This window comes from Balearica regulorum, chromosome 7, assembly GCF_011004875.1.
Source record: "Balearica regulorum gibbericeps isolate bBalReg1 chromosome 7, bBalReg1.pri, whole genome shotgun sequence".
Classification (NCBI taxonomy): Eukaryota; Metazoa; Chordata; class Aves; order Gruiformes; family Gruidae; genus Balearica; species Balearica regulorum.
In genome coordinates, this window is record NC_046190.1 from 30616537 (window position 1) to 30632301 (window position 15765).

At 35.0% G+C, this 15765-nt stretch overlaps 1 protein-coding gene across 2 annotated transcripts in view; it reads right to left on the reverse strand.

The window, feature by feature from the left end:
• Positions 1-1226: 1226 nt before the first annotated feature.
• BMPR1A (bone morphogenetic protein receptor type 1A) overlaps positions 1227-15765 on the reverse strand; it is an 86494-nt gene continuing 71955 nt past the window's right edge. For both annotated transcript variants that reach the window (XM_075758767.1, XM_075758766.1), the window contains 9 exons: positions 14140-14242; positions 12700-12799; positions 11485-11584; positions 10446-10590; positions 9483-9675; positions 8794-9091; positions 7858-8033; positions 6962-7092; positions 1227-5960 (listed from right to left, as the gene is read on the reverse strand). In XM_075758767.1, the coding sequence (XP_075614882.1) occupies positions 5835-5960; positions 6962-7092; positions 7858-8033; positions 8794-9091; positions 9483-9675; positions 10446-10590; positions 11485-11584; positions 12700-12799; positions 14140-14242 (1372 nt within the window). In that variant the 3' untranslated portion in view covers positions 1227-5834. The remainder of the gene's footprint in view (positions 5961-6961; positions 7093-7857; positions 8034-8793; positions 9092-9482; positions 9676-10445; positions 10591-11484; positions 11585-12699; positions 12800-14139; positions 14243-15765) is intronic.

Consider the following 15765-nt stretch of genomic DNA (forward strand, 5'->3'; position numbering starts at 1 on the left):
TTTCAAAAGGATCTTCATATCTTTAGGATATAGCACCATCCTGTGGTCATTTCAAGAAGCAACATCAGGGAAAAAAGTGCTCATCAAAACAAAAACAGGTGCAAAAAGTTTCAGTTACCCACAGTATTTTCACTATGTCCTCCTGTAACACTAATATAAAAATCCCAGTTTTCATCCAACCATGATCAGTGTAACCAGTGAAGATTTTCCACAAATTACACAATAGCTACTACCATAAGAAAAAGTTTACTTTGCAAAGATACTAATCGTAAAGAGACCAAATCTTTGTGCAGTAATTTCTTGGCATAATGTATTGAGGAAAAAACGTTTAAAACTACATACAGCCCAGTCTTCCACTGTACTTCCCAGAACCCTAATGCAAGAATTTAACACCTGACTTTACAGGAAAGAAGAAAAAAAAAGTGCTACAATTATCTTTACAATATACTGATAACAGTTTATATGATGCTCAGATATCAAAAACTTTCTAGCTACTGCAAAAAACTATCTTTAAAAGCTAAGATTATTCCTAATCAAAGACAAAAAGAGAATAGAAATTCATCTTACTTCTTCCAGCCTGCAAACTATAAGTGAACTCTATGGAGAGTAGTAGCCAATACATTTCTGCAATGAGAAAGTAAATTCTGAGATTTTATAGAATTGTGTACTCACAGATGAGATATCCCCTTGATTGGTCTTGACTTGCTTGAATCATAAAAACCAGAGTGAATTTAGCAGGCTATACAGAAGCACCTGCATAATTTTGTAACCAACAGCACATAAGTATATTAGCTCAAATCTCTTAATTTGGTGATCACAAAAGGAATGTTGTACACAGAGGGAACAAAAGCCAGTTACAGAATCCCCCATCCCTTTATTTTTTCTCTTTTTACTTGAAGAGTTTGAGGCAAATTTATATGGATAAAACCAACTTGTAGTGAACTTGCATATGCTCAAATAAAAGAATTAATCAATTCTGACTTGCTTCTGGCTTTGCTGTAAGTCAGGGATAAAAATCAGGAGAACCTGAACTTAGAGAGCACCAAATAATTCTGAACACCACTGAACAATAAAAGTGATCATTAACAACTTATTCAAAGACTGTGGGTAAAGAAAACATAAACGAGGTATTAAAAAGTAGAGAATTATTTAGTTACAGTATTGTGATTTCCAAGTCATTACATTTTTAAGGCAAAATCTTATAGTAACAAAACACATAACTAATGTGTACTAAAATAAGGTTATTTACTTAAAAATGATACATTGGACATAATCTGTGTACAGAACAAGCAATTCATGGTAAACTCAATAAGGCACCTTCTAAAGCAGATGCTGTACAAAATACATTAGTGTGTTACATTTTTAAAGGAGTATTCTACACTTCTGGCATATAACACACACAAGAGTGTGACCATTTGTCTTGTTCCACTCTTCTTTCATATTTTATTTACATCTTCTCTAGGTTAACTACAATGTTATTTATTCTTCTTGTATACAATATAGTACATTTCATTTTGGGCATGGCATGTCAGAGCACAAATATCACTACATGATGTGGGCTTCTATAATTGCATTCAAAGGTCAAATATTACAAAGCAACAATTACAAGAGATCTATTCAAAAATTAGACGTAATGTGCACTCCACTTCTGCTATACCAACCAAGGCTAATACACCATGGCTCCATAAAGCACTGTTTTTGTGCAACATTGTCAGCCACTTTGAGACATCACCCCTATTTGGAATAAAGATTGTGGGCACAGGATAAAGACTTTTGACTTCAGAGGCACTGTCAGAAGAATGAGGAAGTGCTACATCATTCTAATATTCGACAGAAGATGAGCACATAACTTCCCTTTAAAATTATCTGCAATAGTCAGAGAATGCCTTTTCACTTAGTATCTTTGCTTTTCAAACATTTTAGACCATTAAAATACAGTCTGTGATGGTAAGAGTAGATGAAATGTATCCAAATGATTTGTTTTATAAACACATTCAAATGGTCATTTAGATCATGATTTAAAATTTGATTCGAGATTACTATGGAGGTAACTTAAAATATTCATTTTACATTTTATTCAATACCTCAAAATAGACTAATTAAGAAAATAATTGGGAAAACCGTCAGTTTCTTGAGTAAAGCTCAGGAAAAATTACTTATTGAGTAAAACTTAATCAACTCAAAATGTAAGCCTACATTTTTCTGTAGGAATATCGCATTTCTTGTGGAATTTACAAGTTAATCAGGAACATAGAAACTTTCATTTCAGTTTCTGTAACAGTACAAATTATATAAGTGTCTCAAATTATTTTCCACCTAACTGAAATGACACGGAGCAGGTTAAACAAATACAGAAAAACCCCTCCATATGTGAGTGTTTAAGAACTTCCAAGGCACAGTCTTGATACTCCCCAAGATATTTTCCACCATTCTGATTTTTATATTTTAAAAAAAAAAACAACAAACAAACCAAACCCTGAAAACATTTGCCAGTTTTGGGGGCTGTTCTCCTTGGATGACAAATGCTTAAAATTTTGACCAACAAAATGAGATTAATCACACTCCAACAGAAGAATCCTGTTACTCTCCCTCATCTTAAAGGCTTCTGAACTCTACAATTTTGCATAAAGCAACAATTTAGATTTAGAATCTGCACTAGGTATGCTTAATTGTGTAAAAATTAATGGGCTAGCTTTGAGCTTTTTTTCCCCAAATGATTGCTAAAATATCAGTATAGACATACTTAGGCTCCACACAGTGAATCACTTTGCATGGAATGTAAGTATGTACTCAAGTGCTTTATGCAACCAAGTCCATTAGCGATAATTTTTTTTTTTTTTGGAACATCAGGGAATCAAGGAATGCTAAAGACCTAGCGGCTCCTGTTCAGGACAATGGCAACTGCACACGCATGATATGCTCGAGTATGAACCTAGTAAATGAAGTGCTGAAAAATTAAGATTAAGCTTAAGGTGAAGAGATTTTTGTTTCCTCTCAAAGATCATCTTTGTAGCAGTCAGCTCACCTCTGTGTTAAAGTGAATGTGTAAATCAAGTCAGCTCTTAAGATGTCTACTAAAGATCACCATCCTATTGCCTTGCAAATGCCTAAACAATGGAGAAGAAAATAAGTGAATAATTAAAAACTATCCAAATTCACATTTGCATCAGTGGCTTCCTAAAGACTTGGGAAAAATTAATTAAAAAAATTTCACAATCCAAGTTTACAGCTAATAATGCTGTGGCAACTTCTAAAAGAAAAGAATGTCTAAATAAGAATGGGTTAATTTAAATAGACCTCCATGCTCTCAAAGTTTAAGCTAGTAGGGTACTTACCTAAACATTTTTCCTTCTTATTGATAAAAAATCTTAGAGAAGGAAAAAAAAAAAAGCTTATCGCTTACTTTTTTGGCTCATACCAAATATTTTCCAACTACCTGTGCAAAAATTATGCGTGAAGACATGATTTCAAACTTATCATATATTTCTTGGCAATGGACGGAGAAATGTTCTTTTAAAAAGCCCTTTATCATGAGGATTGTGGCACAATATCATATATCTCTTGCTGTTTTCAAATAAGTTAAAATCAAGCTGACACACCTATGAACTTTTCAGCCAGAATACATATTAATACTTAAAGGCATTACCGAACAAAAGTAATGACTTTATTTTTTTAAAAAAAAAGAAATGTCCCTCGAAATAGCTACTTTTCTATAAAATATGTAGAACTGTTAAATAAAGTCTGTACATCACAATAGAAAATAAAAATACTGCAATCTTTTGCCTGACCATTTACATTATGTGAACTACAGAATTAGAACAAAAAAAATTAACATGTTAGAAAGTTGCAATTGTTCACAAATCACATTAGTTCTGCATTACGTTGTTTTCTATCAGTTGTATTTCCAAGGGAAATTTAAACACATATCAAAACAATCTCCATGTACATATTTTAAGACAACAAATAATCTGGCATAAATCAATCTGAAGTTTTAACATTTTTTCATCAATTTTAATACTATTCCTAACTTTTTTCTTCAAATCTCAACTATGGCATATGTGTGTGTGTGTGCATGTATCTAATTGTACATAGGACTAGGTGAGTTTTTTTAACTAAAGCACAAAATACGCCGTATAAATAACTTCCCTTTTTAAAGTTATCTAGAACAAGATTTACAGTACAAAGTTATAGGCACTTAAATTATCAGATAGGTTCAATGGTTCCAATACTGTGTGTTCATTCTTCTGATGATTCACGCATTTGAAGCTGCAACTTGAGTTATGGTACTATTTTCTAACTTCAAAGTAGAAGTGCCAAAGGAGTTATAAATCAGTAATTCTGCCTTACAGTAACCTCATGGAGGGGTTCTGGTTTTTAACCAACTTGTCTGGATCAATGAAGAAAAGGAGGGAACTATAGTTTCCCGTGCATGCCAAACAGTTGGCACAATAGGACCAAATTTTGCAATTATGTTAACTTTTATCTTCATGCATTACCTTTCAATGCTATTCCTCCCAAATGTGCCTAATGAGAATTTAAAACGCCCACTGATTTACATTGTCTCAAATCTTGAATTTTTGTAACTGTCCACTAAGTGGCCCACAGATGTGGCCTCCTGCACTTATATCAGGGCAACCCAGCTCAAAATCTTCTGCACGTCGTGGATCTTATCGTCAGCAGTTCACATATTCAGTTCTCCTGGTCTTGACCTTTACCATAGTCTCTAATCTTCTGAGTGCCTGGCCTGCACTTCCTGCCTTCCCTCTTTTGTGTCTGTAAATGAGACTTGTTCTCAAGCCTTTCAAAACTTACCTTCTGCCTAGTTTTGTCAAATGATGAAAAAGCAGGCTCCTACAGCCAAATGATTCCCTCCAGTATGGAAAAAAGTTCAGAGCATGACAGATGCCTACCTGTGAGTCCCAATAAAGTAGAAAGGCAAAACACATCATCAATGGTCTTTCTGTTAAGATGTGAAGTACTCTACAGCAAAACCGCTAGTTGCATGTGGCATTGTAAAAACATGTCAAATTTCACAGTCATCCAATTACGGAGCCCAATAGACTATAAGTGAGATGACCAAGGCAGTCTATACCTCTAAGAGTGATTGTTTCAAGGTCTCTACAGACTCAGGTAGGCATTCCTTACTTTATTTACGGTTCACATTTTTGCAGTTCTCCTTGTGACCAAAACAAGAATAGAAATAAAATTAAAACTGTAAATTCTGTAGCAAATCTCTGATTGTGGAGCCACAAAAATGCATGGAGCCCTAACCATAAAACTTTGTTCATTTAAATGGTTTCTTATCTATTCCAAATGACAGCAAAATAATCCTGGCACACACATAACGGCATAAGGAACTGTTAAACTGAGTAGTATCACAAACAGATTCATAACCTACAGGCTGTTTCACAAAAACTTGGTATGGATTGACTAGGTTTTATCAGGTAGAAGGCAAAAAAAAGCTTATATTCTCCATCTCTGTTGAATCCATATAGCTTGTTAGGCTTTCACAGAAAGCACTGTAATCTGAACATTCAATTCAGTACCCAGAGTTTTACTGGAGACTCACTAAGTATGACTGAAGTCTCAATGCAGCTCAAACAAAAACAAAACGTGTATTTTATCAAGGCTGTCCATATACGTAGCATGTAGTATATAGAGGCTCTCAGTATCACAGTCTATGAAGTACTGAAAGATTTGATTAGCAGCCTGTAGAAGTGTGCTGAGAAAATACACTGAATCTCAGTTATTTCCTCTTTCCACATAGGTCTCACCCACGTTTGAGTGAAAAGATCTAGGAGTCCAGCTTTGCTCTCCAATGTCAATTTACTATGTCAAATCTTTACATCTTGTGATTCCACCATCTTGGCAAGTGTCTTCTTGATCCTCAAGGCAGTGAGCCTTGAGGCAGGATTATGAGCCCAGCATTCGGACATTAATTTCAATATTGCTCTTAAACACTGTAAAATAAAAAACAAGGGAACAGTATTGTAAGAATTGACAGGCCTGAGAGGTGTATAATTTTTAGTTTGCTGTCAAGCCCAAATTATAGAACTCTTAAGTCCAAATGTGCAACTTCTACATTTTCTGCAAAATTGCTGACAGAGAACTATTATGAACAGATCAACTGAAAAAAAACCACAAACAACCATGGTGTTCCAGTCCTCCTTTTTCCTCCCCTTCACTGCCTGCTATTACAGTAGCTGGAACTAACTGAAGTGTTTCTTTAGTTTCATAAAGATGCATTACCAGAACTTATCATTATGACTCAAGAATAGTGGTACAAAAATGGTGGCAAGAAGCAGAAAAATTTTCATATACATGGCAGAAAAACTGTAGAGACTTCTTTCACTGAAAAAGAAGATGTGACAGAAGTTCTTTCAGCAGTCAAAAACTAATATGGAAAAACCGGGAATTCCTAGAAGAAATCAAGTTACATCTTATTTACTATGTTCAAGATGTGGCCCTTTAAAAACACATTTCAATTTAATATTTTAGTTAGATCATGGCTTGCCCTGGAATGTACCAGTAAAAAAGAAAAAAGAAAAAGAGGAAATCTACAAAGAAATTACTTCACATTCCATGAAATACTTTATCAACAAACCAATATGCTATATACATTAAGACTAATAAAACCAATTAAAAACTCATTTAAGTGTCAGCTCCAATCAAAACTCTGAAAAAATACTCCACTATCTAAAAAGAAGATCTCAGAGCAGTATTCATACACTTGGATGCTGCTTAAGGGTATCTTTCCCCTTAGATCACTGAAAAGATAGATACAAAATGTGGTATTTTAAGTTGATTTCAAACATATCTTTCTCCTACTGTTGCCGTGAGGTTTTCAAGACATCAGAATGTCTGGATGTAGTCTCTATTTTACAGTGTTTCAGTATTTATTAAACTAAAATACCCTTCCATATTAATGAACTGAACTAATTTTTCCTTTCAGCATACTCACTTCATCACTATTCCATCTATTCGATACTACTGGGCGTAGGCGTTTGACACACACCACTTCTCTCATGTCCTCATAGGATGGATCATTTGGCACCATGTCATAATATGGCAACTGATACTCTTCAACAATACCTGGAGATAATGGTGAAAGATCAAGAACCATTAAAAAAATATAAAATAAACCTATATATTGAGATTTCCTTAGCCAGGAGTAAAAGTTAACTAAATTTTGTACCAAGGCAAACCCACCACAATGTTATGCTGTGATAAAAATCTGAAAAATTCACTGTAACAATCAGACATTTACCAGAAAAGCTCCAATATTATGAATATTAAATTTAATAGCTACAATAATTCCTTGCAGTCTCTTTGACTTGATACCCAGTGTAGAACTTGACATCATCTAATCCACCACATGCTACAAAGAAACAGGGAGAAAGCTTAAGATGGAAGAAGAAGAGAATACAAGTAAAGATCTGTAAGGTCACAAAAAGAAGAGTGAAAGAAAAGGAAGGACGAGTCACGAAAACATGTGTAAGGGGAAAACTGAATGACACCAGAAATGCTAGAAAGTATAACAAAGGAATAACACCTTATCAATTACATTTTAAAAGTTTTATTAACAGCATGGGGATGAAATACCTTCGCATCCCACTATTTCTCCCAGAACAGGCATTCTGCTTTTCGAGAAAGGAAAAAAAAGTCTGAGATGCTTAATTGTAACAATCAAAAAGTTTTAGTTCAGTGATTTTCAAGCTGTATTCTGGACAGACAGCAGTCTTTTTAAACAACACAAGCAAATAACAGTGCTTTTAAATAACACAAGCTGTTGATATAGCAGGCTTGTTATATTATTTTTTGGAGAAGTATCGTTAAAGTGAGACATTAAAAGTTTACCTCCTGTGACGCAGCGCCGAGCCATTTCCCAAATGATCAGCCCAAAACTATAGATGTCAGCCATGATGTACGGTTGGAAATGGTTTTTATTCAGGCTTTCATCTAGGACCTCTGGAGCCATGTAACGTTTTGTTCCCACTCTAGTATTCAAGGGAACATCAACTTCATTTGTGTCACTATATGAAAATATTAGGAAGTTAGTGAGTTGTGGACTATTACAAGACATGGTACGAAATCCTGTATGATGCAATCACTACACTGCAAAGCTCCCATTTACGAATTAAATTATTTCTTTGTTTCCCTCTCAATATTACACTTACAATACAACGCACCTCCCTGAAACAGATTATCTAGAAAAATGAGAGTCAGTATGGAAGTTGACAGTTTACTGCTTCTTTTGCAAGACATTGAAAACATATATGAAAAAAATGAATTAAAAACCACTATAAAGATGAGTATATTTGGTAATGACTCAAAATTATTCGCAAAGGCTTATGCTTTATTTCAAGCTCTATTGTAGCAAACTACAATTCTCTGGCTCCATTGAAATAAAAAAAAAGTATTCAATAATACTGTTATAGTACTACTTTTTCAATTAAGTTTCAACTCCCTTTATGCTGTTCACCTTTTCTATGAGATAATTTATAATGAAACTGCATGTTAGCAATTACTATGAAAGTCCAGTTTTGAATAACAAATGAGTTAGTCTCCTCTTCCTTTCCTCTAAAAACCTTTTATTTTCCACAAGAGCAACCTATTTTCATCTCGATGTTTACCAGCATCCAGAGGAAGAACAGAATTTTACTCTCAAAACTGAAAAAAACTGAAAGCATGCAACCAAATGACTCCACCTTCCTTTTAAATTGGATGTCTGGCGCATTAAAAAAAAAAAATAAAATCAAAAGTTTTGCCATTACAGAGGATTTGTTCATCTACCTGTTAAACTTGACTGCAAGACCCAAGTCAGCAATGCAGCAGGTTCCATTTTTCTTTATCAAGATGTTTTTACTCTTCAGGTCCCTGTGTGCAATAGCAGGCTTGCCTTGTGTCCCATAAATTTCCGTGTGCAGATGGCACAGACCACAGGCAGCAGAATATGCCAGTTTGAGGAGAGCCCTGTTGTCTAATGTAGTGCATTTCAGAAAATCATACAATGATCCATTTTCATGATAATCTGTGATCAAGTAAAGCTGTGTCCAGGAGCCAGTGCCTTTAATATCTGCAGCTATGAAACCTACAAAATATATAAACAAAGTTACAATTTATTTGTACATAAATTTTTATGCAAGAGATTTAGTGTAAGAATTCCTAAAGCTATATTGTCTTGAACTGTATCAAAAGATACCTGTTCCCCTTATGAAAACTATTAACATAAAAGCTCAGATTTCAACTATACATGAGGCCACCATTCCAGTCTTCCAGCAAAGAGATTGCAGACACATTTCCAACCAAGAGCAACAAGATTCTACCCTTTATAATAATATTTTATTAGCATACATCAAGCGACACCCATCTGGTTATTCCATAGAAGCAGCCATATACCCCTCAAGCCACCCACTAAGAACTCCTCATCCTTCACGCTCACACAAGCCCTCCAGCAGCCCAACAATGTACCACTTCCTTACCAAGAATGTTTTCATGACGCATTAAAACAGTTTGGTAAATCTCTGTTTCTCGGAACCAACTGGCTTCTTCTGTGGTGAAAAACACTTTCACTGCAACTTTTTCACCCCTCCATTTGCCCATCCACACTTCACCATATCGTCCTTTCCCAACTTGCCTCACCATCTGAATTTGTTTGGCAATAGTACGCTGAACCTAAGGGGGGGAAAAAAAAAACCACAACAACCAACCCAAACAAAGAGGGGAAGGTGGAGGAGGGAAACCCAGCGATTGTCCAAAAGCACCCGAACAAGCTGCTTCTCCAGTTTGGATTGCCTTGAATTTTGATTCTATTATAAAATTTGTTCTATATTATTTTCCATTATTCCTATTTCAAACTCATTATTGCTGCCTCCAAGGAAGACTTGTATAACAAATCCAGAAAGATTAAATCAGCTCAACTTCTTATTTAATTCCAATGCATTCTTTTGCATTCTATTTGTTTCTATTTTAGAAATAGAGTCATCTGTCTCACCAGTGAATTTTTATGCAAGTATTACATAGGATGGTGAATCAAAAATTATGAACAACTATCAGGCAATAAAAAGTCAGTCTATTTTATTAGATGGTGGACACTAAGAAAAAAATATCTTTGAGTTTGCTCATTTCAATACTTGCATTATCCATTAGTCACATTTTTATCTTAGTGTCTGTAGGCTCTGGGTTTTTTTTAAAGTTTTGCTGATGCCAGATTTCCTAACATATAATCTAATTTTGCACTTCATTGTAGTTAATTATGTGAAGATGGTCTTTCATACATATTTAGTTTGTATCTTTAGTACTGTATCTTTCACAGTAATTGCATATAAAATAATTAACATAGTATATAGATAAACTGCTTTGTTCTAGGCATTAGGTACAAACCAAACTTTGTATTTGATGGAAAGGAGATCAGTGGAGAAAAAAAATCTTAGTTTATGATTTACCAACAACGGCAGTCCTGATCCACTCCCAGAACTCTGTGACTGGTCAATAAGGTCTTTTAATGACTCCCCAGCTGGAATAAATGCTTCATCTTGTTCCAGGTCACGATTATAACAGTGCCTCTTTGCCATTGACTTACAGTAATGCCTGCAAAAGTAACAGGAGAAATTAAGCTGAACTCCAAAACACTCTTCAAAATATGTAGTAAACTGAGCTGGGAAAAGCTATTTAAACATACAAGTTTTCTTAAAAGAAAGAAAAAATCAGATTTTTTTCTGTACCATTTTTTCAGAAATGAAATTTACATTGGTTTTTAACGTTAAGAAGTTGTGACGCATGTACAGGCACGTCAGTGGAAAAGCTGCATTTTTAATACTCAGCTCACAGCCAATGCTACACCACTGGTTTTGGTTTAAATTAACAGACTGATCCTTGAACCATAGCAGGTGAGGCTGACACATGCACATTTCTGCTGAAACTGCTAGAACAATGACCGTCTCCAGCACAGGGCTGGAGCTGACAGCAGCAGGCTCAGCTCATCAATTATTTAGTTTTGAAACACAGCAGAAAAAAGAAAAGTTGTAAAACACACCCTTGTCGCTTTAGGTTTGCAAAAGCACTTTACAAAGGTAAATCTCAGAAGTAGACGGAGTTTAACTATCAAAAGTGACTGAAGTTCCAGAAACATAAAAAGCATTAAGATATTCCTGTTTACTGGATGCTATAGCATCGATGTTACATGTAGCTTAGAAAACAGTAAATACTTTGTAGTCAGAGGAAAGGATCAAATTCACTTAAATTCTATGCTGTGAACATTTCATTTTACCTAGCAATGCATACTGCTATCCACAGAAATGTGAAATTAAATGACAACGGTTTCACTTCCAATCTATTTTTGTCAGAAATACAATGATTAACAGATGTACAACGTCACTTCCAATCTATTTTTGTCAAAATACAATGATTCTGTATAAATACCGTTCTGTTTACACTCATTTAGAAAATTAAAAACATTGCCAATAAAGAAAGCGTTCTCCTTACTTGTAACAAAAGCAGCTAAATAAGATGATCATGACAATTATGCAGACTGCCATAGAAATCAACACTGCCATCCAACGAATGCTGCCATCAAAGAGTCCATCTATTTAAGACCAAAAAAAAAAAAAAGGAAAGTCTATTAAACATTTGTTGTAAACAGTTTATTTAGGTATGATATTTTCATATACTGTGCATGCGAATGTGTGCAAACTGCAACAGAGAAGGTTTTGCCTGAACATGAGGAAATACTTCTTTACTGAGGGTGATCAAGCACTGGCACAGGTTGCCCAAGGAGGTTGTGGAGTGTCTCTCCTTGGAGATACTCAAAAGCCGTCTGGGCATGGTCCTGTGTACCTGGCTCTGGGTGCTCCTGCTTCAGCAGGGGGGTTGGACCAGGTGACCTCCAGAGCTCCTGTCCAACCCTCAAACAGTCTGTGATACTGTGACAGTGTGCGGAGCCACTTGCAAAACATCAGAAAGGAGCAAGACAGTTGATGCACATCATACATCTGTTCACATGAAATTATACAAAATTTATAGAGTGTTTTAGTATCAAAGCAAGTATTTACACCAGAAAAGCAGAGAAAACTTCATTTGGATGATAACAAAAAAGAAGGATTTAACTGGAGATTTTAGAGTTGGTTTTGGTTGACACTTGTTAGTTTGCTCTTAGAAATAGAAATGAAGGATTTATAGCAGTAAGATTCTGAGCAACAGTTAAACCAGTATGACTTGTCTAGCAATGACTGTGTAAGTCTATGAAAACAAACTATTTTCACGGGGAACAACAGAAAGAAAAGAATGAATTTACAGTAGATAACAGTTAACACTGTCAGAATACTTTTTTTAAAGATACATTCATCATGGCAAAAGCACAACAGAGATTAAGAAAACCATTTTAAAAAGAAAAGAGAACAGGCTGTGGAAACAAAATAAAAACAAATCAAAGGATCACATGCAGATGAAGATATGAGTAAGAGAATAAAAATACTGTGAGTGACTGATAGAGGAAAAGATTAACTTGGAAGTAGCAGAAAAGGAAAACTGGAAATAGAGTATGAAGTGTAGTACAGAGGTTCATATCAAAACTACTTAGTAAGGAAAAAACAGATCTGTGCAACACTGCAGTTACACTTTCTCCTTATTTTTATCTGTTGATAGGAAGAACAGAAACCACGTAGCATATATTTAGCAGTGTGAACATCTGGAGCTGTTTACCTGTACTATCAAGTGGTGGTAATGTTGGTTGTAAATCCTGATTGCAGAAATCAGTCCGACAGCACTCAATTGTTCGACGTAACTGTGCTTTAGGTGAGTCCTATTGAAGGAGAATTGAATAAACATTCAGATTTTGAAGTGATCAGCTAGAATGGGGACAGGTGATGTTACTGATGCAACACAGCACAGACAAAAGTTTAAGCTATTTTATTTAAAGAAATAGTTCAACCTCACCATTTAACGTATGAGACAACCTCATAGTGGTAGACAAACATCGTCTAATCTCTTTGGGTGCATATGTTCTATGTTCACAATTTTTTATTTTTCATGGAACTTTTTTACTTGGTGCACAGAAATAGATGGTTCCTACTAGAGTTGCTATTTCACACCTTGGAAAATTTTTAAGCTTGGTCAAAAGCAATTAATTGTGTGTTAAAAAAATACTGCTCTTAAGAAAAAAAAAACCAAACCACCTATGCAAGCCCTTTAGAAGTTTTTCTCTTGCACTCATTGTAGCAGCACTGTTTGCTTCAAAAACATCTTCAGAGCACCATACAAAAGATAGAGGGGCATGAAAATGAATCTGAAGGTAAGACACTAATATAAACACAAGAACAATTTCAGGAGGTGATTTGCAAGTCTGATTTGCAGTAACCCTAAACATTCAGAGCTGTAACTGAAGTCAACAGTGCTTCCAAAAAGCAGTACTACTGACAGCTACATTATATAGAAACTCAAGTCCTAGAGATTTAAAATTGAGTATCCAAAACAGTGATAGCACGGGGGGAGAAAGCAACCCAGCTGTTGATTACCTCTGAAAGCTTTGTTTAATGTAAGCAATATGACAAAAGGAAAAGCAAAATCCAGTCTTTCAAGGCAATATTCATTTGCCCAGCTAGCACTATATCCCTGTCTTCTAAACCAGTCCTTGCTTTATTAATGGCGTTTTCAGTTCCAACTTTTGCAACAGATAAAGAAGTTCTAAAGGCAGCAATCTGCTTAATTATACACCTCTAAATTAAAAGCAAGTTATATTCATGCAATTAATGATACATAACTCTTCTACAAAGGGGAAAAAAAAATGTTGTATGTCAGACAGGAAAACATACACATTTAATAAATTGTGTGAACATGTTCACCAAACTTTAAGGGAACACAACTCCTTATGATTATGCTCTTCTGTCAAATGAACTGAAGAAAACAAGAATTTTCATTAAAACAATCAACAAATACTTGCAGAGAATTCCAATCTTTGCTCAAACACCATTAAGTGTCCTTTCTGTCACTAGTCACCCATGATTGCTCAGTTCCATTCTCCTCAGTGATAAATGGCAACATGCAAAATTCTATGATTGCAGTTGTAAACTAAATTGACTGCTTATGCTGTTTCCCTACATAATCTCCATGGAGATCTTAAATTTTAATAACTTGTTTTTTTACCTTGCACTGGAAGTCTGAACCTTCATACTTCATGCAGCCAGAAGCAAGCGTGGGTTCTCCATGTTCATCTTCCTCAATGATAGCAAAGCAATGCCCATTAGTTCTGGAATAAACATATCAGTTGTGCTTTACCAACATGTTTGTTGTTTAATATGCACCTTTAGCTGACCACAAACCCATTAAGAATATTATAAAATGGCAGTATCTAGAAAAATTTTTCTTTATTACAGTGGTTACCATACAGTTTGAGAACAAAAGACCCTAACACTATTTTCAACTAGAACACTGTAGGGATGTTTTCTCCTGAATATTCTGCCTTTCATTTCCTCACCCCCCTTCAAGATTACTCTATCCAATCACACACACAGAGTTCTTCAGAAACAACTGAAGGGGTGGAAGAGCAAAGATCTGACTAAACATTCACTTTTATAAACAGGTAGATACTGATTACAACTTTATAGGTTAAAAAAAAAAAACAATAAAAAAAATCACTTGTGCCTGTTCTTGAAACTGCAATGATAAACTCTCAAAGAGAAGCCCCAGCATGTGAAAGGAGGCCACTTCAAGGCCAAAAGCTCAGCTACGCCTTTTCCCACATAAGCTCTCTCAAATATTCAGCCTTCAGGGCAAACCAAACAAATCCTCAAACTTGCTTTCTGAAGTTGACAGTAACAACTAGATAACATTCTTTCCAAAAAAATGGCACTTCAATTCCCCATTCTCTCTTTATACAAATGCTTTGATTTCTATACTATATGAAAGTGTCAATAGGATTTTAAGGAATCCCAAACCAATTCACAATGGTAGTTCTGTGCTACAGATACTAAGGAAAATAAATCCAGAAATATCTTTGTTTGCCAAAAATTTTTTATCTAAATGAATGTGAAAGAAATGCAGATTTGGGAAGTATAATGCCATAAAATACCCTGCACATGAACACTGCATAAGTGTTATTAACTCTCTAACAGCTTTATTATCAGAATAATGATCTATATGGCCATTAGTTCAGAGGCAAAAAATTATACTGATTGCATACACTAGAGGGCAATAAAAAGCAAAAAATAAATACCGAAGAAACTGAAAGCTGAAATACTGCATCATAACTGAACGTTTTCTAGGTACAAAACTATGTTTGTAAAATACTACCTGTGTTTACATTTTAAAAGATAGTAGTGTTTATTCCACCTCCTTGGGTTCCACAAAAACTGACTATCTAGCCAGTGACAGCTTTAGAGAGGCTTAATATCATGTGTTAGAGTGAAGATTCAAATTGCAGTAGCAAATAATGTTTTCTATTATATAGCTTTGCATTAATTCTTAAGGAAGAAAACAGAAGGGTCTTAAACATGGAACTGCAAATGAAGAGAAAAAAGGAAAAAAAAGGACATTTCATGACATGAAAAAACATCGTAAGCAAGGACATAATCAGCGCATGTGTCTGTTAGGATCCTTATGCCTATCAAAGTTAAAACCACCCTCCTGTCTCTATATGTTCAGACGGTTTTGGTCCCCCCCCCCCCCCCATATTCTATAACTAATGAACACGCAACAAGAATTCTTCTCAGTAAATGGCTATGTTGGCACCATTACCTTTTGACTACTAGCTAAAGAAATACTAGGCTAAGC